Source organism: Podarcis erhardii (genome assembly GCF_964252035.2).
Source record: "Podarcis erhardii genome assembly, chromosome: 1".
NCBI lineage: Eukaryota > Metazoa > Chordata > Lepidosauria > Squamata > Lacertidae > Podarcis > Podarcis erhardii.
Window position 1 is genome coordinate 116,412,356 of NC_138497.1, and position 22,497 is coordinate 116,434,852.

Below are 22,497 nucleotides of genomic sequence, written 5' to 3' on the forward strand. Positions count from 1 at the left end.
CAAGAAAGCACAATTCTTCACTAGTGTACGAGGCCATAGAAAATGTTCTTTACCTGTCATGTATAGTTGCATTTCATAGGCCAATGAAGAAGCAATGGTATCTCCTTTTGTTCAAAATGGATTTGGTGGCACTATGAGACTAAGTTTGGTATTACAAAATGCCGTGATCTTCCATCGGTGACAGCCTACTTGAAATGCTCAGTTGGAACTTGGGGGAAGTCAGTTAAAAGCTGATAAAGAGGAACCATTCTTAGGTTCTTAAAGAGATGGCAGACATGCAATATATACAGAATCGGCAAATAAACCGTTATCTCTGTTGAAACCCGTATTCATAGTCGGATATTCTGTATGAATATTTGAACAAATATTCCATATGCCTACACAATTTGGCTTTCCCAAGAACCGTAACTCTTTAATTCTGCATGGGTTTTCATATCTATAAGACAAAAATATGAGGACCATGCAGACTTTCGCAGAGCAATCCTATAGTTGTTTATGCATAAATGCAGCTATGTTTGATGGGGCTTACTTCCTATTAAATAAGCTCAGTACTGGATTGCGTTAATTATTCTTACTGGTGTATTCAGTACCTCACCAACAGTGATACCATCTGAATTCAGACCAGAAGGTTCTCAGGTCAAATTCCATCTGATCCTGTAGAGAGCTTGGGTGGTAACATTGGGCTCAGACTGGGGAGACTGGAGTTCAAATCCACATTCAGCCACGATGCACATAAGAACACAAGAGCCCACTGGATCAGCCACCATCCTGTTCTCACAGCAGCCAACCAGACATCTATGGAAAGTTCACTGGCTCACTCTGCCAATCACTGTCTCGCTTCCTAACCTACAGGGTGGGTGGTTGTGAGGAGAAAATGGAAGTGGTGGCAAAACTACCTAGGTGACCCCAAGCGCCTTGGAGAAAGGCGGGGAGACAAATGCAATAAAACTGCAATAAAGTGAATCGGAAAACTGAAAAAGAAATCAAAGTGACTTTAAAAGGTAATTGCTGTGAATTTATTGAGGCCTGTTTTCTTACAAATGGAACATTCCTCTGTACAACATTCATTTGAAGAGGCACAGTTCTCGTGCTTTTTCGGTAGCACAACATACACATGATGTTAAATATGTGATAGACAGGTAGGAAAGAACGATGTGTAGCTGGAGCAACACATTTGGTTTGCTGCCACGATAGTTCCCACTGGCAGAGAGGGACGGGGAGAGAGAGAAGAGGACATCTTTAGAAATGGAACAGTGGCTTGTTTCTTGGATAGTGGAAACAAAGCAGAAGTAAGTGACGTTTCAGGTTCACATGCATTCTCTCCTACCAAGAATACCACTCCTTTCCATTACAGCCATAGAACACAATCTAGTAAATCATAACTAACTTTGTGGAGCTTAACACTTCCGTGGTGTTTGGGGGGGGGGAGGGAAGAACCATAGCTCAACAGCACAGCACATTAACTGCATGCAGAAGGCGCTATGGGTCAATCCCCATCATCTCCAGGTTAAGGCTGGAAAGAACCCTTCTCTTGAGCCATGGAGAGCTTCTTGGAGGTAGATTTAGGGGAATGCAACCAATTCGGTCAAAATGCAGAGCCTCGGGGGCGCCACAACTATTATTTAAAAGGGAGTGCGAGAGGCGGGACTGGCGCCGAATATCGGTGTCACAAGGGGCGCTGCTGAAATTTGAGACCCCAAGGTCTGCCACTGAACTTCTGCCAATCAGAGTAGATGATAAGTCAGATGGACCAATGGTCTGACTCCTTACAAGTCAGCTGCCTATATTCTTCCCTGTTAACTTCAGCTAGGCATGACTCTTGTCTTATTTCACAGCTTTCAATAGCCTGGACCACAGTTTCAAATAATGATGGTTTAAAACGAGTGCGTGCTTAGTTCTTTCTTTCAGCACTGTGGAAAGGAAACAAGTAGACACCAGCTCTTGTGGCTTGATTCCCCCAAACAATCAGCGAGTGGTAAGCCAAAGTTTGCTCTTGACTTCTGCTTTGTTGGGGGAAACCAACTAGGAGCACTGGGTTCACACAATACAATGTCCTCCCCAGTGTGCTGAAGGAAAAAGTGGGGTGATGACTGAAGCAGGGATGTGGTCACCCTAAACCATAGCTTATTTAAAACTATGGTTTTAAGTGATGTGCAAATCAGGCCACTGTTAGTCAAACTTTCAAATGAATATTTACTGGATTGTGCTCATGATTTTCTTTAAAAGACAATTCAACTTTCATTATGGTTCTTTTGCTACACATTTTCTGTTAGAATTAAAACAAAACACTGCACAAAATGTAGCACGTAGTTTGGTAACATTGATTTTCTCCCCTCTCAGAATAAGCATGAATTCAAAATGAAACCCAACTCAACTATTGTCCTTAAGATATGTTACTTATACCTTTCTGCACAATCATTTCCTGGTGGGTAGGATAAGCGAAACGAAAGAACTTGACAATGAAAGTTATTTTACAGGGAAGTAATTCAGTGGCAAGTTAGCTGGAGAACAAGATATGCAGATCAGCATTACAGTTCTGCATCCACCAAAGTAAATGAGGAAATACCTGTTTTAATAGTTACTGATTGCACTCAAATTCTCAAAAACCACAGAGGTAAATGAATTTTCCCAGTCTCAGATTTGGCACCATTTTCCTAACCACAATGATGGCTGAGAGAAAATCTATCAAATCACAAAACTATGGATTAGTACTCTTGAGTGCGGTCTTTGTTCATTTACCTATGCAGCATGGAACATAATCCAAAGGTACCTTCCCATGTCCACAACCACTATTTCTGAGCCCTGGACTTGGGGAAAACCCACCAAATGTTTATTTACTACTTATATTTTTTATCACTTTTGCTCTGGTTACAAATTGCTTCACGGCAGAGGAGTAGCTAGGGCGGATGGGGGGCAGGACGCACTGGGCCCCACACCCAGAGGGTGGCTCTTAGCATGGGGCCTGGCCCAATCCATGTGTCTCTCCTGGGAGTGACACAGTGGCTCAGAGGGCTGCAGGCTCCGTGCTGCCTGAAATGGCAGCGTGGGGCTGACATCCACCTGCCTCCTGCTGTAGGGCTTCACCGCTGCTTCAAGGCTTTGTAGTGGGAAGCGATATATAAATTTAATAAACCTAAATCTAAGAGCTCCTCCATCTTGAGGTGTTCTCCCCCCCCCCCCATCAAAGAACACTTACAGATAACTACTACAGGAGTAGCTTTTGCCTCATTGTGCATCAGTGCACCAGGACTTCGTCCAGCAATGGTAGCGATGGCATGCCAAGCATCTGGGTTAGGGGGGCGGTTTCTGAACCCTTGTATAGTGCAAGGCCTGGGTTTAGCAAGCCCCTTTGGGAGGCCTTTCTAGACCTTTTCAAGAATCTAGAAAGCCTCCTCTACTTTCTCCAAATTTGCAGGTGTGCTGAAAACCTCTACTACTGAAATGTGATTATATCCATCGCTAATAGAAGAGAGGAAGGGGCGGTCTACTTGAAAACAAGAGCATATACAGAGCTCAGGCAGGGAACATGACTGTGGTATAGTTTGGTGCAGCGCCTTCCAGTTTAACAAGGAAGCAAATCATACAATGTCTTCTTGAGATTTTCCTGAAGCTTGCAGGAGTGGGAAGAGGCTCAGAGTACAGAAGACCTCAATTTTCAAATCTGGAAAATTTAATAAAGAAAAGTCTACATCATATGAGTTCTGTCACTTGCAGAAATACACAATAATTTGCATTTCTGCCGGATAGGGTGAATATCCCTTCTTAAGTGAGTTCCATGATTGTGTTTTAATTGGTTTGTTTTGCATATTTGCTACTAATGTATATATTCTGCATCTCTCTCGCTATATATATATATATATATTTAAAAATTGTTTTTGTATAGTATTTTTGGAAAAGCAACTCAGTGTAAAATTCATGTTTCGAAAAAGAAAAGAAATGCATGATATTCATGACTCTGAGGCTGAATCTGCATGTTATCTCTGCAGTATGGATGCTACAGAACCACGGTTCCACAAGTGGCTACCATGTTGTCATGGTAATATATAAAAGCACACAATTCCATATATTGCTTAGATCACATGGGCATTTCTGTACCAGCACCTATCTGTCCACCACGGACACGCCATTGCTGCAAGCATTACCCAAGTGTTCTAGGTAAATGATATGACCAAACTCTTCAGTACGTAACTAATGTAATGTACTGTAGAAGGAGAAAGCGATTTTTTTTGCTGCAGCAGCCACACCACAGAGACCCTGTGTAAAATGATTCAGATAAATTCTGCAGCAAGTGATGTGTGACTGCTTTGCACGATTGGAATCCATGAATTTCTAGCAGGGCTAGCCTTGCATAAATATTATACGCTTTGTTTAGACTTAGTTTAGTGCATAAAAAAACGAGAAACTCAAGGTGAGTGATGCACTGAACGGTTTTGAACAGATCCCAGGCTATGAAGAAACTAACTCAGGGAACCCAAGGTGGTTAGATTAGGTTGTTTATGGGTTTTGGAAGAGCAGCTTCTTTGTTCTAGGTAACAAACATACCTTTAAAACCTAGGGGAATTGCAGAAGCAGTAGGTGATGTGGCAGGAGGGAAGTGTGGAGGGACAGGGGCGGTTTCTAAAAATGTTTACTGGGCCAGCTCAAGTCTGTTGCATCAGCCCACATAGGGAATTGGCCTTTGTGTACATTATTGCTGTTTTAAAAATTCAAATTTGACTGAAATGGAATCTCTAAGGAAGGAAATGACTTGAAGGGGAGGGAAGAATCTGTGTGGACAAGACATGTCAAGGGACAAGACAAGGGAGTCAGTTAATTACTCAATTGTGGATCATATCCAATATTCTTTCACCCTTGAATGATAGCTGGACATCGCAGCAAAGTTGGTCCAACCATCAATTTTGCTTACCCCTGCCCCTTTGCTCCTGGAGGACAGTCTGCTTTCTTTATAAATAAAAAATAAAATCACATAATGGACACTATTCTTTCTTTCCTTCCATTTAAGGAAATATGTTTGGTATTTTTTTCCAAAGTGAAAAAACAACAAAATTGCTCCAGGGAAAAGGGAAAGGGATTGATGGCTCCTTGTGACATCATGGGCTTTAGCCAATCAAACTGTCCATAACTTATTTTTGTCACAAACTTAGAGGGCTATTTTGGCCACTTCAGAGATCAGCCCCTAGAAATTAAAGGTACATTTGGACAAAACGACCGCGCTACTCTAAAAATGTTACATCTGTCTACCCCCTTGTTTCAGTTAACTTTCATATGGGTAATAAATTAGCTGTTTTGTTTAAAGAGTTTGATTAGATTTGAATGACAGAAGGGAAGAAGTGAGTTCAGCAAATCTTCTCAGAAAGACTTTAACTGGGAGCTATGATTAGTAGTTCCAATGGTCCCACGCTGCGCCCCTGAAATATTTTACCAACACTTTTTCCAGTCTTCATATGATACCGTATTTTTCGCTCCATAAGACGCACTTTTTTCCTCTTAAAATCTAAGGGGAAATGTCTGTGCGTCTTATGGAGCGAATGTGTGGTCCATGGGGCTGGGGGGGGGGACCCGGGCTTCCCCTGCCAGCCCCGACCTGCTCTTTGAGGCTGGCCGTGGGGGAAAGCAGCGCTTCCCCCACAGCCAGCCCCACAAGCTCGTGGAGCAGCGGGAAGGCTGCACGCCTTTCGGCTGCTCCCTGACCTGCTCTTTGGGGCTGGTGGTGGGGGAAAGCAGAACTCCCGCTGCGCTCCGGAGGCTTCAGGTTGCCTTCACTGAAGGCAACTGAATGCTCCTTGAATGCACTTAACGCACCTTGTTTTAGAGGGGGAGAACAAGAAAAAAAAATCTCCCCCTCTCTGCGCAGCGCCTACTGCTGCTTCACTGAACAGGAGTTGCGCAGAAAGGGGGAGAATTTTTTTTTCTTGTTCTCCCCCTCTAAAACAAGGTGCGTCTTATGCAGCGTTTCCCAACCTTGGGCCTCCAGCTGTTTTTGAACTACAATTCCCATCATCCCTGACCACTGGTCTTGCTAGCTAGGGATGATGGGAGTTGTAGTCCAAAAACAGCTGGAGGCCCAAGGTTGGGAAACACTTATGGTCAGGTGCGTCCTATGGAGCGAAAAATACGGTAATCCCAAAAACCAGAAGCTGCAGGCTACAAAACTTGATCGGCTTGGAAAATGAAAACTGATATTTTGAAATGTCAAACAGAACTTTTGCAAGAACAGACTTAAAAGGTCATTATGTGATCATTACCATTGAATCGTCTGGAATTTATTCTAAGCCTCAGTCAAACGAAAGAGACCCTGAGCTACAAGTACAGCTCAGAAAGAAGTTGTGTATCCATCAATATTGTGCATACCAAGAGGAAGTAACACTGTGGGGAGAAATCATATTTATAACTCTTTGCTTCTTTGGCAGATGTGCTTGTAAAGAAGGAATTGTGGGCTTTAGAAATATATATATATAAAAGTAAAGGTAAAGGTACCCCTGCCCGTACGGGCCAGTCGTGTCCGACTCTAGGGTTTTGCGCCCATCTCACTCAAGAGGCCGGGGGCCAGCGCTGTCCGGAGACACTTCCGGGTCACGTGGCCAGCGTGACAAAGCTGCATCTGGCGAGCCAGCGCAGCACACGGAAACGCCGTTTACCTTCCCGCCAGTAAGCGGTCCCTATTTATCTACTTGCACCCGGGTTTGCTTTCAAACTGCTAGGTTGGCAGGCGCTGGGACCGAGCAACGGGAGCGCACCCCACCGCGGGGATTCGAACCGCTGACCTTTCGATCGGCAAGTCCTAGGCACTGAGGCTTTTACCCACAGAGCCACCCGCGTCCCTTGCGCCACCCATAAGTAATTTGTAGCACAGTTAAATGAACAGTCAATTTTCTTTTGGGAAATAATGGTAAGAGACACTTCTGTATCTCTATGGAACCCCACCAAGAAGCCGTTCTTAAGAAGCACCATGCAAAGGAAAATTAAGCATATTTAGAATTATGTGCTATGTGCTGTATACATAGAAATATTTTTTTGAAATCTAATACAAGGAGATCTTTTCTGTCATTGATGCCTATGAGATGCAAGTAGGGAGTCTGTTAGCAAACTGGGCATGAATGAAAGACAAGATGACATTTAAAAAAATAGGATTTTTATCTATTAATACTGGCTACAGCAAAGCATGCCAACTTCACTTTACTTTGAGACAGAGGTCATGCAGGCTCCTTCCATATACATCATTGAAATGTGCTGCACAGCAACCATTTAAGGTCTTGCTTCTTCATCGAAAATATAATTGCCTTTTTGTAAAATGGCAAAATAGAATTATGCACAAAAGCAGTATTAGCAGTGGCAAGATGCTACCGAGAACTTAGTTGCATATGCTATGTTGCTTTCCCCATAAAACAGATGTGCAACAAAAGCATCTTGTGTACCAAAGAGAACATGACCATGTATGTTACCAGGATAATCCACCTCCAGGAAAGGAGACAAGACACTTATCATTTTTTGTGCTTAACACTCATGCGAAGCTTCAGGGAATTCCAATTGTATAAAGACTTATGAGAAAATGAGACAAAAGTGTGAAGCCATGGGAAGAGATGGTATATTTATCACAGCATTAGGCATTGAGAATACGACCTTGGCTTCATTTGCCAAGGTTGTTACAAAACCAGCCCGTCTCCTTTCAACTTGACCACACAATAGTCCCCACCCCACCCCCAAAGTTAAAACATGTACTAGTTGATCGCTTTCCTTTACAATCCATTTAGGGTTTCTCTCTTTTCTCTTAAATAATAATAATAATACACTTTCTTCGTTATTTATAATATGAACAAAATCCTAGCGCTTTAAAAATCTGCCCCTGACAAACGTCTAAGAATACATATTTTAAAATGACTTAAATGTACAACTTCACATTGGTGTGGTTTTTTTTAAGGCATGAACAATGGCGAATGAATGAGGAGAGCTTCCAGAAAAGCATTATGCCTTTTTTCGACGTGGCCAGTCCAAGCACATCACACATCAAGAAACTAACCCGAAGCTAGAAATGAACAAGTATTGCGACTCAAGGTTTAATAATAGCATGGGTGGACATTCTAGACATGTTCCATTAAAACAAATCTTGTTTTGTTTTTGTATCTTTTCTGTTGTCTATTTTAAGCACCAGATACTCTTCGAAAGCATCTTTGGCTAACTCAGTGCATGCTGGTCTTGCGCTGCATTTCCCGTATCTCAATATTTAAAGGGCGTGTTGGTTCCCCCTCCCTTTAATTTAATGCCAGCTGCAGAAATGTCCGGGGTCTGGGCTAATGCACTTTTGGAAGTCCATTTATAAAGATGAATATAAAAGCAAATGAAAGGTTTCTTGCAGGCCCACAAACCAACCTCAGCTATAAGAAACATGTTGTGCATAGGTTTTTTTTAAGGTTTTTCTTTTTCTTTTCTTTTTTTTTAAGGAGTGATATGTTACTAGATCTACATTCTCAGTTTACCAGAGTTTGAGGGTTTCTACTTTACTAAAGCCAGGATCCTTTCGGAGTTCCCAATACGTGTCGTTAGAAACCCAAGCTTCTCTTTGATTGGCATCGATAACTTTTCTGCAAAATCAAAAGAAAAATACACACCTGTTAGACAAAAATAAATTCAGGAGTGCCTTTAACAAGAACCAAATTATACTCCCTTGTGACACGGCACCTGCAGAGTCCTTTATAAGAAGCAAAAATCCCATCAGCCAGTTGTTTGGTAAGGAAGAGGGAACAGAGGGGTTGAATTCAGCCCACAAAATGACGAACAGGCAGTATTTCGGCTTTTAAAAAAGTTCCTATAGGACATCAGGTGTGGGGCAGGTAAGGCTGGAGCCATGAATGAAGTGAAACCATAACACAAGCTCCCAATTGTACCTTTATGTGGCAGTCTCTATGAGTGCTAGTCAGGTGATGTCAACCTGAACATTACCTCACACCAGAAGTCCCGGCCAAACAGGGCTTATAATCAAATTTTGTTTTTGTTTCTTGGGGTTTTTTTTAAAAATCTCTCAGCCTGTGCAATGAGAAGAAACAGACATTTTCCACATAAATGCATTTTTCCAATGCTGAAAATGAAACTGTCTCAACAACTCATGGAAATATTTCTGTAAAAAGTTAACTGTGATAACAATGGGTGGTATTCCACTAAGCTTTGCTCGGGGTAAACCCACTGAAGTTAATGACCATTATGAAGTTAAATGCCCATTAATTTCAATGGGTCTACTTTGAGTAAACCTTAGTTTACTCATAACCTTTACAAGCTGCCAACTCCTCAACCCAGTTTCAACTATTTCAATTTTCCCACTCTGTTACCAGGCTGGTGGTGTATCTGTTAGCAAGGAGGGGGAAAACAAACCACATTCCTGAGTTTACATACTTAAAAAATTTTGGTACATGTTCCATATTATTTTCTTCTAAATAGCGTCTTCGACTTCTCTGGAGTTCTTCTATTCTTAGTTTTTCTGATGCTGCAGCTTCTAAATCCCCGTCTTCCAAAAGCCTGCAATAAAGCAAGTGGAACTTCAAATATACAGTATACCAACATTCAAGCACTGGAACGAATCGACAAAACCCCGGAGATGACAAACCTACACACATCAAGAGTTGCTGGATCCGTACCATCCAGATACTGCAGTTCAAATAAAATTAGCAGGGATGATATCCAATTAATTAAAGAAATCTTTAATTATTTAGCATGTGAGTTTTAGATGATTGTTATACTGACTTGCTGATTAAACCAGAATAAATTAATAATGGTTTTTTAAAAGCACACAATTATTTTGAACAAGCAGCATGCTTATTTTGTTCTATGCAAACCCCATGCCAATCTTAAAAGAGCCAGTTCCTCTTGAGAGTGAAGAGCAATGGCTCTGCTAAGACAGTAGCTGCCCAATGTAACTTTTATAGCTACCTGAATCATAAACAAACCAACCTTCCTGATTAGTGTGGGGCAGACCCTTAGTTGATCAAAGGTTTTTTAAGCAAGTCATGTTATAAAGTGATGGACTAAACTAGGAGTGGGGAACTTTAGGTCCAAGGGCCACAATGGCCACCATGTGTCTCTCTGTCCAGCCTTTGGGACTCTGCACAGGTGACACCCTTTCACTGGCCCTGCTCTGCAGCCTCCCTGGGTGTTTTTGCCTGGCTGGAACGTGTCCTTGTACTGCAATAGTGCCTCTTACTTACCAGGTTTACTTGTATGTAAACCTCTATCAGGGCCGGTGTTGGGAGCAGGCCAACAATAACTCGCAAGGTGTCAGTGGAGTTAACTCTTTGTTCAAATAAACAACAGCTCAGGCCTAGTGAGCACAGCAACTCTTCCCAGCAGAGCCTGCCCCAATGAGGCAGTTGCGAGGACTGAAGGGCCATGCCTTCCCAGTGCCCCCCAAGACTCTTCCTCCCTTGGGTCCTTCCCTAGCAATCTGAGACTCTGACGCCTTGTCTGTTTTTGCTCTACCCTCTTCATACTTCTTCTGGTTCTGGGAGACCAGGAGGGAGGGGAGCTGGTCACAGCAGGAGAGGGAGACCCCCTGGCTTCTTCAACAGCCTGATTCATCTCTGCCTGGTAGCCTCCTCCCTACTCTCCAGCCTCCTCTTCTGCCTCTGATTCTGGACTGCTCTCTGCCACAGCCTCTTCCTGCTCACTAAAACCTGTTATCTTCAGCTTACAACATCACCTCATTCCAGACTTCTCCTTCTGACCACTCATCAACATCCCATCACCAGTCGCCTGGCTCTGAGCCTTCTTCCCTTGGGGGTTCCTGAGATGGTGGCTCCCACCACTCCTTTGCATCCAGTCAGTCCATGGCAACCTCTTATTTTTTGCTTGGCTGGAAAGTAGCCTACAGTACAAATTTAAAAGCTGCACCTTTTGTGCCTGGATAAACTCACCCACCACCGAGTCCCTGGAAAATGACCCACGAGGGAATCTGGCCCTCATGCTAACGAGGCTTCCCCACCCCTGGGGTCCTGAAAACAGGTGCGACCTACAATCTATGTTTGAAAGCAGCCGCTGAGCATTAAATAACAACAACCAAGTGATTCTTGCCTTTGGTCTGGCCTGAATCGGGCATCTGTTCTTGGAAGAAGATCTTTCAGTGCAGGATCCAACTCATTCAGCTCAATGGCAAACCTTGTGAAGCCATAATAACGCTCGTAGTTGGTGGGCATGGAGCCTGCATTAACAGATAAGACAAAGTGAATAGCCAAGCATTGTGTACGGAGAAGACATAGTCCTCTGAATACAGAAGGTCAAAATCCCTGCTTGCAGCTCCTGAAGTTGGCTCTAACTACTGGTGATAAACTGACACTGGTCAAACGTCATGCAAGCACTGCCAAAAGACAGTCAGCACCTCTCACAGTTCTAGGTGTTATGTACTGAAGTTCTCACCCTGGGCCAGCAGGGGGATACTGTAGATAGTTTTCACTCAGGTCCACGTCAGTTATTTTAGGTGGGAAACCCTGGGTTGTTGTTGCTACAATGTTGACAGCCAGCTGCCTATAAAAGCAGGCCGGCTGAGCTGTTTGCTGTTCAGTTCTGTCCAGCTTACAAATAAAGAGCTGCTCTGGAGAAATCACTGTGTCGTCTGCTATGTTCGCCCACAGCTTAACACTAACCACTGTCTGTGGAGTGGACTAAGGCTTGCTCTACGTGACACTGAGCTGCCACCTGAGGTGGTGCCTTCTACATATCTTGCTGCCATTATACACAGTGCCTGGGCATCCCAGGGTTCTTCTGCCTCCCTCATTCAGAGCTTTTCAACACCAGCACCCTCTCACTCCCAGAGGAGAGTCGTGCCGGTCTGAAAACTCGGCCTGCTGGGAGAAAATTCATGGAACAAACACTTTTACACCGTGAACATGATAGGGCACTATGTGGGTCCTGCTTCAAGTAGCCTCCACCTGGGGAAAAAATTAGTTTGATCCAGGCCAATAGATGGCCCAGCTATTAAAACAGAAAGTGCTGAATCATCATTAGGGAGAGGAGAATACCTATGAGCTGCATATGAAGATGGCCTCGGCCACTGGTCCAGTGTTGTGTACTCTGGCAAAGGTTCTCTGACAGCCACCTTTCATAACCCTCTTACCAGAGATCTTTAGAGGTCTCCCTGCTGGGGTCTGAAGCTCAGGCCTGATGTGATAGCTCAGTTGGTGCTGATAACCCCAAGGTTGCAGGTTCAATCCCTATGTGGGACAGCTGCATATTCCTGCATTGCAGGGAGTTGGACTACAAGATCTTCAGGGTCCCCTCCCAACTTTACAATTCTATTATTTTACGTGGCCTAGTATGGAGCAATGGCTCTTCCCTGCACTTGCCACTGTGGTGAGACAGTCTGTAAACCAGAGCCGAATTTATTTCTCCAAGTAACAGTTCTGAAAACGCAACTGGTATTCTTTGTAAATTAGGAACAACCGATACACCAGAGCTTCCATTTTCAAATCAGGTGGTCCTATTATTGCTGTGACAAAAAATGCTTATTGGAGACCAGTAAATGAGTACAGTGGTACCTCAGGTTACAAACTTAATTTGTTCCAGAGGTCCTTTCTTAACCTGAAGCCGTTCTTAACCTGAGGTGCGCGTTCGCTAATGGGGCCTCCTGCTGTTGCTGCGCTGCCATTGCACGATTTCCGTTGTCATCCTGGGGCACAGTTTGCCACCTGAGGTACTACTTCCGGGTTAGCAGAGTTTGTAACCGGAAGTGTTTGTAACTCAAAGCGTTTGTAACCCGAGGTACCACTGTAATTAGAAATCCCCAATTATTTATATTTCAAAGAGGAAGTACGCAGTCTTTTGTACTTCCAGTCTTGCTGTGTCTACTTTTGTGATTGGGTTTGCAGCACACCAGGAGATTTATCTCTCCCTGCCTCTGCCAAGCCACCAGAACGGTTATTGTGCATAGAAAACACTTTTTATTGGTGCCAGTGAGAGTTTTTAAGCCTTGCAGCTGCTAGGAGGAGATTTTCAGGAGACTCTGTGACTGAAAGAAGAAAGGGATAAATCTCGCCCCCATACATCTTGCAATCCCGGTGACACTGGCTCCCCGCACTTGTAATTAAATGAAAACAAGAGATGTAGTGCATGAAACATGGCCTGCAGCTTGGCCCCTTCAGTCTATCTAAAAAAGGCTTCCTCAAACCTGGCCCTCCAGATGTTTTGAGACTACGATTCCCATCATCCCTGACCACTGGTCCTGCTAGCTAGGGATCATGGGAGTTGTAGGCCAAAAAACATCTGGAGGGCCAAGTTTGAGGAAGCCTGATCTAGAGTCATTCCAGTCTGCAGTACTTGATACGATAATGAAGCTCCTTCACCTATATAGTACAAGTATTGAACCCACCCCACCGCTTTACCTAAAAGAGCTGTTCCTTTAATAGGTTCATACCTGGTCTCCATATACATTTTGCCGAAGGCCCAACTCCACAGTACAAGCCTTCATGCCATTTTCCAAAGAGGCGATGTACCACCTTTCCTTCTTGGTCCATGACAACGCCTTGGACTTCATTCACGTTCGAATTCCAGTAATTCACCTAAAAAAAATAATAATGCAAGGAAACAAAAGATCTGTGGCCTTTTTCTTAACCGTTAAGGTAAATCACCCCAGTTTCAGGTGTCTGGGTTATAACTTGGTATCAACTTTCAACAAGACCAGGCCTTCTGACAGGCAGATCTGTATCACACCCATCCAACAGCTAGGCAGTGCCAATGAGCTGCCAGAAGCGGGTGGGGAATCGGGATGATTCAGACACCACCACCTCCACCCCTTATCGTATCGTGCCAATATCTTCAAATGCAGTCCCAAAGAGGTGCAGAGGATAAAGACCTTGCCAAGGCAATTAGCATGACCGCTGGCAACCAGTGAAAGGGTCTTATATTTATCGGCCACACTTTGGTGCACAGATTCATACAATTCATACAACTGGTACCTCCAGCTAGTGAGCCTGCCCTGTGTGCTCCTAGAAGCTGCTGTGCAACGGGCCACCAATTGCACAAACACCCTCTTCACTGTTCATAATAATGAGTATCAAAGAAACGTTACCTTGATGAATGTGAGTTTACAAATACAAACGCTGCTTTTTGTGTTTCTGATGGTTATTTCTCCATAATGTTCTATCCATCTCCTTCCACTGAGGATGTTGTGTATGCAAGTAGTGACTTTGTTCCATACGTAGGAATCACCGTACCTGCAAAGAGAGTTAACTGTGGAAACTGTGCTCCAAAAATGCCCTTTAGAAACCACCACCTATTCACAAATGAAACAGTACTCCCCCCTCCAATATTGAAAGCCAATGGACCACCAACAGAACTCAAATATGAAAATTCCCACACTTTTTACATGTATTTGTGTCCTGCTAGGGGCATAGCTGTCAACCTTTCCCTTTTTTAAAGGGAAATTCCCTTATTCCGAATAGTATTCCTCGCAAGAAAAGGGAAAAGTTGACAGCTATGGCTAGGGGTTGAATTGCAAATCAGTTAGAACAATGAATAATTTAAAACCAGTTTTTAAAAAAGGTAATAAAGCAAAAGCACAACAATAAAATAAGAACAAAACAGCAGTGCAGAATGGGCAGCAATCATAAACACTACCCCCACTGATTTCCAAAGCCACCAAAAGCCTGGGTAAATAAAGATATTTAAAACTTATTTTTAAAACATAAGGAAGTGTGAGTGCCTGACAAATGTGTCAGAGGGAAGGGCCTTCCACAGCCAGGGTGCCAATACTAAAAAGGCTTTGCTTCTAGTAGCTATATAGCCATTGCACTTTTGAAGGTGGAGGCGAAAGGAATAGGGTGTCCACAGAGAACTGGCAGCGCCCCCCACCCCCAGTGCTTAACCATTGGTTATTGGTTATTCTCACAGATAGTCAGTCAACTCTGTCCCACTATAATGAAGATACATTTTGGATAATATTATTCTAAAACAATCTTTTTATGTTGTAAGCTGTGATCTCTGGATGAAGGGCAGTATATAAATTTCATTATTATTATTATTATTAATCCTTCTGCCAGACATCATAGTATGTGTTTTCCTACTACGGTTACATTGGTTCCGCACAGTATTATATAAAAAAACCTGTTTTGTCCTCAAAATAACTCTATTAAGTAGATTAGGCCGAGAAATTGCGAGTTGAGCTTCATGGTTCATTAGAGTTTTGAACCCAGTTCTCTCCAACTTTTAAGCCCATTACGCTGTTAATTCCACCAGACTGGTTCTGAATGAAACAAGATGAGATGAGCAGAGTAACTGCAGGATTAGCTGACCAACTGCAAAGAAACTGCAGGAGGTACACATTGCAGGACAGTAATACTTTCCCAAGCTTCCTTGCACTGAAACAGGACTCACCCTTATCTGCCTCATCTATAGGTAAGAGTTCATGTCATTGTGAAACCTCATGTTTTACAAGAACACACCTCATTTTGAGTTACCATGATGCCTCTCACCTTTTTCCTCCTAGGGGAAATCCGAACAATTTTTACAAAAAAAAAAAAAAAAAGGAATATGCTTCCTTTTACTGTGCAAAGCAAACACAGTACTAAAACGTCTCCCACTCAGGAAGCTGCTGTGAATTAACTAGCCTAATGTTCACAACTGTTTGATCAAACATAGTTGCAGCATCTAATAATAGGAGGTAGAGCAAGTAATTATTCAGAGATCCCAGTTGCCTTATCACTACATGCAAGCTGCTGCTATGTGCTCCCTGCCTTGTCTGGCTTCAGTTTTGCTACATTATTCATCAGTGTGCATCTGGGACTTGAAGTGCCTAAATTAGTCTCATGGAACTGCTTTTCCAGAATGAAGAAGAAACAAACAAACAAACAGGAAAAGAATGGAGAAGCTGCTTACTTTGGAAGCGTGACATTCAATGTTCCGATTGGCAGTATTTCCATTGACTTGCCCCAGAATTTGTTTTTCCACCTGATATCTGAATAACATAGCAAAGATTCAGAAAGATGCAAATTACAGAAGTTCTACAAATGCAACAAACCATTATTTGTCTTTGTCTAATACGAAAGTGAAAGACCTAAAACAGCAGGCTTCACAATTATATTAACCTTTTCGTTAAATTCCACAAAAATGAAACTATGCATGTAATTGTAAGTTTTCTTTTTTTAAAAAACAAAAAACAAAAACAGAACTAAATTTGGTCTTTAGGCTTGTGAATTAAAATGTATACCTTGCCAAAACACAAAATTCTTTGATTCACAGTGACAGGCAGAAATGGGTGGGTGGTGGCTAACCTGAAATAAAAAATTACGGTGGTGAGGAATTGTGCAAAAGACTTTCATTTTTATCATCACTGTAACAGACACCTTACATAAAAGAGAGATGATGGAGCAGCAGAAAAAGCTACTGCTATTCTAGGCTGCATCAACAGAAGTATAGTGTCCCGATCAAGGGAAGTCATAGTACCGCTCTATTTTGCCTTGATCAGACCCCACCAGTAATATTGTGTGCATTTCTGGGCACCACAATTTAAGAAGGATATTGACAAGCTGGAACTTGTGCAGAGGTGAGTGTCCATGATGATCAAGACTCTGGAAACCTACCCTTATGAGGAACAGTTGAGAGAGTTTAGTCTGGAAAAGAGGAGACTGAGAGGAGATATGGTAGCCATCTTCAATTATCTGAAGGGCTGTCCTAGGGAAGATGGAGCAAGCCTGTGTTCTTCTGCTCCGAAGGCTAGTGTCCGAAACAACAGATTCAAGTTACAAAAAAGGAGATTCCAGCGAAACATCAGGAAGAACTTTCTGACAGGAAGAGTTGTTCAATAGAAACAGATCCCACAAGAGATGGTGGACTCTCCTTCCTTGGAAGTTTTTAAGCAGAGATTGGATGGTGATGTGTCATGTAGGATCTAGTTGAGATTCCTGCATAGAATCATAGAAATGTAGAACTGGAAGGGACCCTAACGATCATCTAGTTCAGGCATCCCCAAACTCGGCCCTCCAGATGTTTTGGAACCACAACTCCCATCATCCCTAGCTAACAGGACCAGTGGTCAGGGATGATGGGAATTGTAGTCCCAAAACATCTGGAGGGCCAAGTTTGGGGGTGCTTGATCTAGCTCAACCCCCTGCAATGCAGGGATATGCAGCTGTCCCATATGGGGATTGAATCAGCACCACGCTCTAACCAACTGAGCTATCCAGAAACTTGGACCATTGCAGGGAGCTGGGCCATCAGGGTCCCTTCCAGCTCCACAGTTCTAGGATTCTATGATTTCTGCAAAACCGGATTCAGCTTTACAATGCTGAATTGCACCTAATGCTTGAAGAACAAATATATATCTTCAGATCCATTTTAAAAGGTATATATTTAGATTCATGTCAGTCAACATTCTGAAAATAAGATGAAATGCATCAACCAAAATAAACAAATAAATCACTAATTAAAGTCACGGTGCTATTTGAGGGTCTCTTTTGGAACAGATTTTACCTGCTCCGAGAAAAAACGAAATCCTTTGTCTTCCCTAATCGATTCGTAAGTTTCACCAAGCACAGGGTTAAAAGGCTTGCTTCCAGCTCTATAGTAAGTGGAGGCATATCCTGAAGTTGCAAAGGCAGCAATAAGGACCTAGTTAAAACAAAGTGAAAAAACTTGAGAAACAATATCCAAACAGTACTGGAGAGACTGTGCAAGCGAAAGGGTGTTTCCTTTTCTGGGTGATGGCAGCACCTTTGGCGTTAGTGCTACAACTTCAGACAGTAACTCTGTTCTTGCAATAGCAGTTATAGTCACTGTCCCAACATAATAAAGGACAGGGAAAGTCACGCTCCAAGTGGTGGGAAGGTAGGAACGCCAATAATATCCATGCGAATCTGTTCCCAAGGCAAACAGTATCCGAAGCAGGCTTAAAGATGAAGGATATATTTGCTATTTTTGTCTTGGGGTCAGAGGCAATTGTGTGGGGAAAGAAAGGATGTGCAATCTGGAAAGCCTTTAATGGGGAAACATGGGGTTTTTTTGTGACACAAGGATCTGCCGGGGGGGGGGGCTAGCACTCCCCTTTTTGCATTTCCAGTTTGCATCCTCCCACCTTTTCCATATAAGCAATTTTACTCTAGATCGATATCCTGAGGATTTTTATTTGGGTTTTATTAGGCACCATCCTCAGGTGCTGACAAAAAAAATAACACCAGTTAGTCGGTGATAGAAGGGGGCAGAAATGGATGTGTCTTATGCAATTAGAGAAAGCAAAGAGTGCTTTCAGATCTCTGGAGAATTGTCATCTCTACAAGCCTATTGAGAATCATCTCATATTACAATTTGGTCTATTTCGCAGACCCGGAAAGTGGAGCACCACTTCTGTGTATAGGAATATAATGGAAGCAGTCCGCCCGGAATCCTCCCCCCCCCCCCCCAATTCATGCCATCTTGGAAGTTGTCTTGAGCAAAAGCATTCCTAGCGGGGCTTGCAGAGTGGAATTCTCCAGCGATTTGCTCATTGCCAGAATATAGGGCATTATCTGCCTTGCACAGAAAAGGGTAATATAGGGATGTGGCTACAGCTTTGGAATTCACAGGTCTGACAAAATAGATACACAGACAAGTGAGTGATCACTCTCTGCAACAGAGGCTCTAGTGGTTTTTAAAACTACTTATTTCCCTTTAGAATCATTCAAGAAGCTTATACCAAGTGCCTTCTCTTGCATTACCTTAGCAGTGTGGCCGCTACGGTAGCATCACTCCTTTCCACACTGTGAAAGTAACGTCAAAAGTTTCAAACCATGTAGCACCTGAGACTCTTAATCTCAGGGTTGAGGGTTCAAAACACACACTGGGCAAAATGTGGATTCCTGCACTGCAGGGGGTTGGACCAGATGACCTTTGCGGTCCCTTCCAACTCTACGGTCTTACGATTCTATGTGGGAGGAGCCCATACTGTAGAGTCCTTAGATTATTTCATCATACTAGTATCGCCCTGTTTGGAAAGCAAGGCAATGAGGGGGGAGGGGGGGGAGGAAACAACAATATGGGCTCTTCCCACATGATCTGGGTCTCCTGGCAAAAGGATGTCCGTGAGCAGCTTCCATACCACAAAGGTAATGTGAGACTGGACCCTAAGACTCACTATAACACGTATGCCAGTTCATTCATCCAAATTTATACTGCTCCTGCAAGGCTTCACTTATGTGAGCAGTTATCTGCAGAGATATAGCCAGCCAAGGACCATCTGAACTGGTTGTAAGAAAGTACGCCAACGAAAGGAACAGGCTGGATAAAAAGTAAAAAAATCCTCTATGTCAGAATCTAGCTGCTTTCACGTTAGAGGTGAGGTTACAATAATGGAAACTGCACAAATGTACAGTGGACCCTCTAGCTATGTACCGCTCTGGATACATAACTTTTGGGTTATGAACGCGGCAAACCCAGAAGTGTATACTTCCGGGTTTCATTGCGTGTGCATGCGCAGAAGCGCTCTGCACACTGTTTGTATGCGCAGAAGCACTCTGCACACTGCACATGCGCAGAAGCGGCGCCTCTGCCTACAGACTTTTTGGGTTGCGGACAGACCCCCGGAACGAATTTAATTCGTATCCGGAGGGTCCACTGTATTCAATATTAGAGCTCTAGGAGAGGGATAAACACATCAAGGGACATGCAATGGTGTGCTCCGTCTGGTTTACTACCATTCGTTCGTAGGGGTCATCAGATTCAGCAGCCTTGTCCAAGAGTTCACTGTATTCCAGTTCCTCACAAAGGTGTTGCAATGTATTCAGAGGCTCGTTTAGCTCTACCGGCATGGATACTTTCGAGAGATCCTTCCCAATATTGTTCCTCAAAATGTTCCACAGGTTGATATTACTAGTATCAGGGCAGGGGGTCGGTAGGCATGTCCTTCGTCCATTTCTGAAAGCACCACCGGTCAGCTCATCATTAAGTACTGGAAGGGAAACAGCAGAACAGCAGGGATGTGAAATCCTTTCATTGACTTAAAAATGAAAAATAAAATGGTTTGTATCCAATGCTAGCTGTACTCAGAGTAAACCCACTGAATTTCATAGGCATGACTAACTTAGGCCCATTCATTTCAAAGGGTCTGTTGTTGTTACAGATTTATTTATACCCCACCTTTCCCCCGACAGGACTCAAGGCGGCTTACAGATAAAAAGAAGGACCGCTAAAAACATAGAAAAAAACATTGTAAGAAAACAATTATAAACACTGAAAGAATTAAAACTATATACATATAATGAAATCTACTAAAACCATACAAATAAGTAGAGTAAAAAACAGAAAGAAGAGTTCTATTCTGCAGTTAACAGGGATAAAAATGTAAAAGTGGCCCTCGCTGACTTGAGTTGCATCCAGAGAGTGTTCCGATTTATATGTGCACCACACCTAAAAAGAACACTTATTTTCTAAAACTTAAAAAAAAAAAAAATCCTGCATACATTGCCGAGAAACATTGTCTGCAACACTGGTGTTGTCCTCTGATATGTTGTCACTCACGTCACTGATGTACGACTCATCATCAGAAGCCTAAAGAAGAAAACAAAGAGATTTAAATGAAAAGCAAATGGAAGCAGAAGAGGAGAAGGAGGAAGAAGACAACAAGTGGAACACTGAACAGAAATGTTTTCATAAATTCAAGTCCCAGTGACGCATGTATCCTAGAGTTGTTATCAGGCTGAAGAGTGCCTGTTTTGTGAAACCCAGGTTTGGCCAATATCATCCCATTTTTAGCTCGTGCCTAAATATGTAAGCTCTCCATCTTCCTCTTTGAAGAGCAAGCTGTGCTGGAAGTGACTGTAGGTCAAAGAGTGTCTGTTCTATTGAATACAGATGACTCATGTAAGCCTATCACTGTCAATATGATATATAAGGGGAATGCCTCTAAATCATTCTCTGCAAACACACTTCAAACCATGGTTTTAAAGAAGGGAAGGGTAACTTTTTCTGGCACCACAATCACAGGTGTGTAGATGGTTGGGGGCTGAATCCCAGAAAGCATGACCGGAGCCAGTCACACTGCCATACCTTAAACCAACTCATGCTCACAGACACTCTTGGAAAGACAGGTACCGTATTTTTCGCTCTATAAGATGCACTCTTCCCCTCCGAAAAAGTAAGGGGAAATGTGTGTGCGTCTTATGGAGCAAATGCAGGCTGTACAGCAATCCCTCTTGCGGTTCTGGCTTCAGGGATAGCCGCGCAAAGCCTCTTCAACAACATTTGATTCAGAATTTTTTTTTTCTTGTTTTCTTCCTCTAAAAACTAGGTGCGTCTTATGGGTCGGGTGCGTCCTATAGAGCGAAAAATACGATACATGGGGTATGTCTTATTTCTCCATTTAAATTACCTCCAACCAGCCTCCCAAACAGCTGTATGCAGAGGGAAGCACACACTCAATCATTCATTCATGGGAAGTCAGATGCTTCAGGATACAGTATGACCCCTTTTGAAGAGGAGGTGAGGTTGAAATCTCTCTCTCTCTCTCTCTCTCTCTCTCACACACACACACACACACACACACACACACAAATATGTGCCCACCCTCCCCAATCTACACAAGAATACTTTCCTCACTGCAATTAGCAACATGGAAACAGAAGAAGAAGAAGAGGAGTTTGGATTTGATATCCCGCTTTATCACTACCCTAAGGAGTCTCAAAGCGGCTAACATTCTCCTTTCCCTTCCTCCCCCAACAACAAACACTCTGTGAGGTGAGTGGGGCTGAGAGACTTCAGAGAAGTGTGACTAGCCCAAGGTCACCCAGCAGCTGCAGGTGGAGGAGCGGAGACGCGAACCCGGTTCCCCAGATTACGAGTCTATCGCTCTTAACCACTACACCACACTGGCTCTCAGTTCTCTTCCCTGCTGTGCTGCTGATGGCTGATTAACTGGGCAGTAGGAAGAGTGAGCAAGTTTCCCCCACAGCTTGGTGGGCTGCAGAGAGAGCGGTTGAGGGCCCTATGTGGCCCACCCCTGTTTTAAGGAAAGAAAAACAAATTTTCTTGCCATGGCAAACGAAAAACCAGTAAGTGAAGGAACAGGGTGCAAGTGTGGGCGTCAAAACTGAGCTACTAATTTAAAGGTAAAGGTAAAGGTACCCCTGCCCGTACCCCTGCCAGTCTTGACAGACTCTAGGGTTGTGCGCTCATCTCACTCTAGAGGCCGGGAGCCAGCGCTGTCCGCAGACACTTCCGGGTCACGTGGCCAGCGTGACGAAGCTGCTCTGGTGAACCGGCACCAGAGCAGCACACAGAAACGGCGTTTACCTTCCCGCTATAAAGCGGTCCCTATTTATCTACTTGCACTTAAGGGTGCTTTCGAACTGCTAGGTGGGCAGGAGCTGGGACCGAACGACGGGAGCTCACCCCGCCGCGGGGATTTGAACCGACGACCATGCGATCGGCAAGTCCTAGGCGCTGAGGTTTACCCACAGCGCCACCCGCGTCCCTACTGAGCTACTAATTTACTTCCTTCCAAAGAACGGAAGATGGGGGAAATGCAATGGTAGCAATTTACGTGTCACTCATTCCACA

The 22,497-nt window shown here is 43.5% G+C and overlaps 1 protein-coding gene and 1 long non-coding RNA gene across 12 annotated transcripts in view; one reads left to right on the forward strand and one right to left on the reverse strand.

Moving 5' to 3' along the window:
• Positions 1 to 1,002: 1,002 nt before the first annotated feature.
• Positions 1,003 to 22,497, reverse strand: part of OSBPL6 (oxysterol binding protein like 6) — a 100,735-nt gene continuing 79,240 nt past the window's right edge. For 10 of the 11 annotated variants that reach the window (XM_081866355.1, XM_081866348.1, XM_081866352.1 and 7 more), the window contains 10 exons: positions 20,403 to 20,490; positions 19,638 to 19,891; positions 17,443 to 17,580; positions 16,181 to 16,244; positions 15,850 to 15,928; positions 14,045 to 14,189; positions 13,391 to 13,535; positions 11,056 to 11,182; positions 9,385 to 9,507; positions 7,564 to 8,579 (listed from right to left, as the gene is read on the reverse strand). In XM_081866355.1, the coding sequence (XP_081722481.1) occupies positions 8,471 to 8,579; positions 9,385 to 9,507; positions 11,056 to 11,182; positions 13,391 to 13,535; positions 14,045 to 14,189; positions 15,850 to 15,928; positions 16,181 to 16,244; positions 17,443 to 17,580; positions 19,638 to 19,891; positions 20,403 to 20,490 (1,272 nt within the window). In that variant the 3' untranslated portion in view covers positions 7,564 to 8,470. Of the gene's footprint in view, positions 3,662 to 7,563; positions 8,580 to 9,384; positions 9,508 to 11,055; positions 11,183 to 13,390; positions 13,536 to 14,044; positions 14,190 to 15,849; positions 15,929 to 16,180; positions 16,245 to 17,442; positions 17,581 to 19,637; positions 19,892 to 20,402; positions 20,491 to 22,497 lie in introns of those variants that run through there. The other variant, XM_081866356.1, reaches the window with a different exon arrangement.
• LOC309335906 lies at positions 3,657 to 8,120 on the forward strand. The gene is made up of 2 exons (XR_014153796.1): positions 3,657 to 5,189; positions 7,919 to 8,120. It is a non-coding gene; the product is annotated as an uncharacterized lncRNA (long non-coding RNA).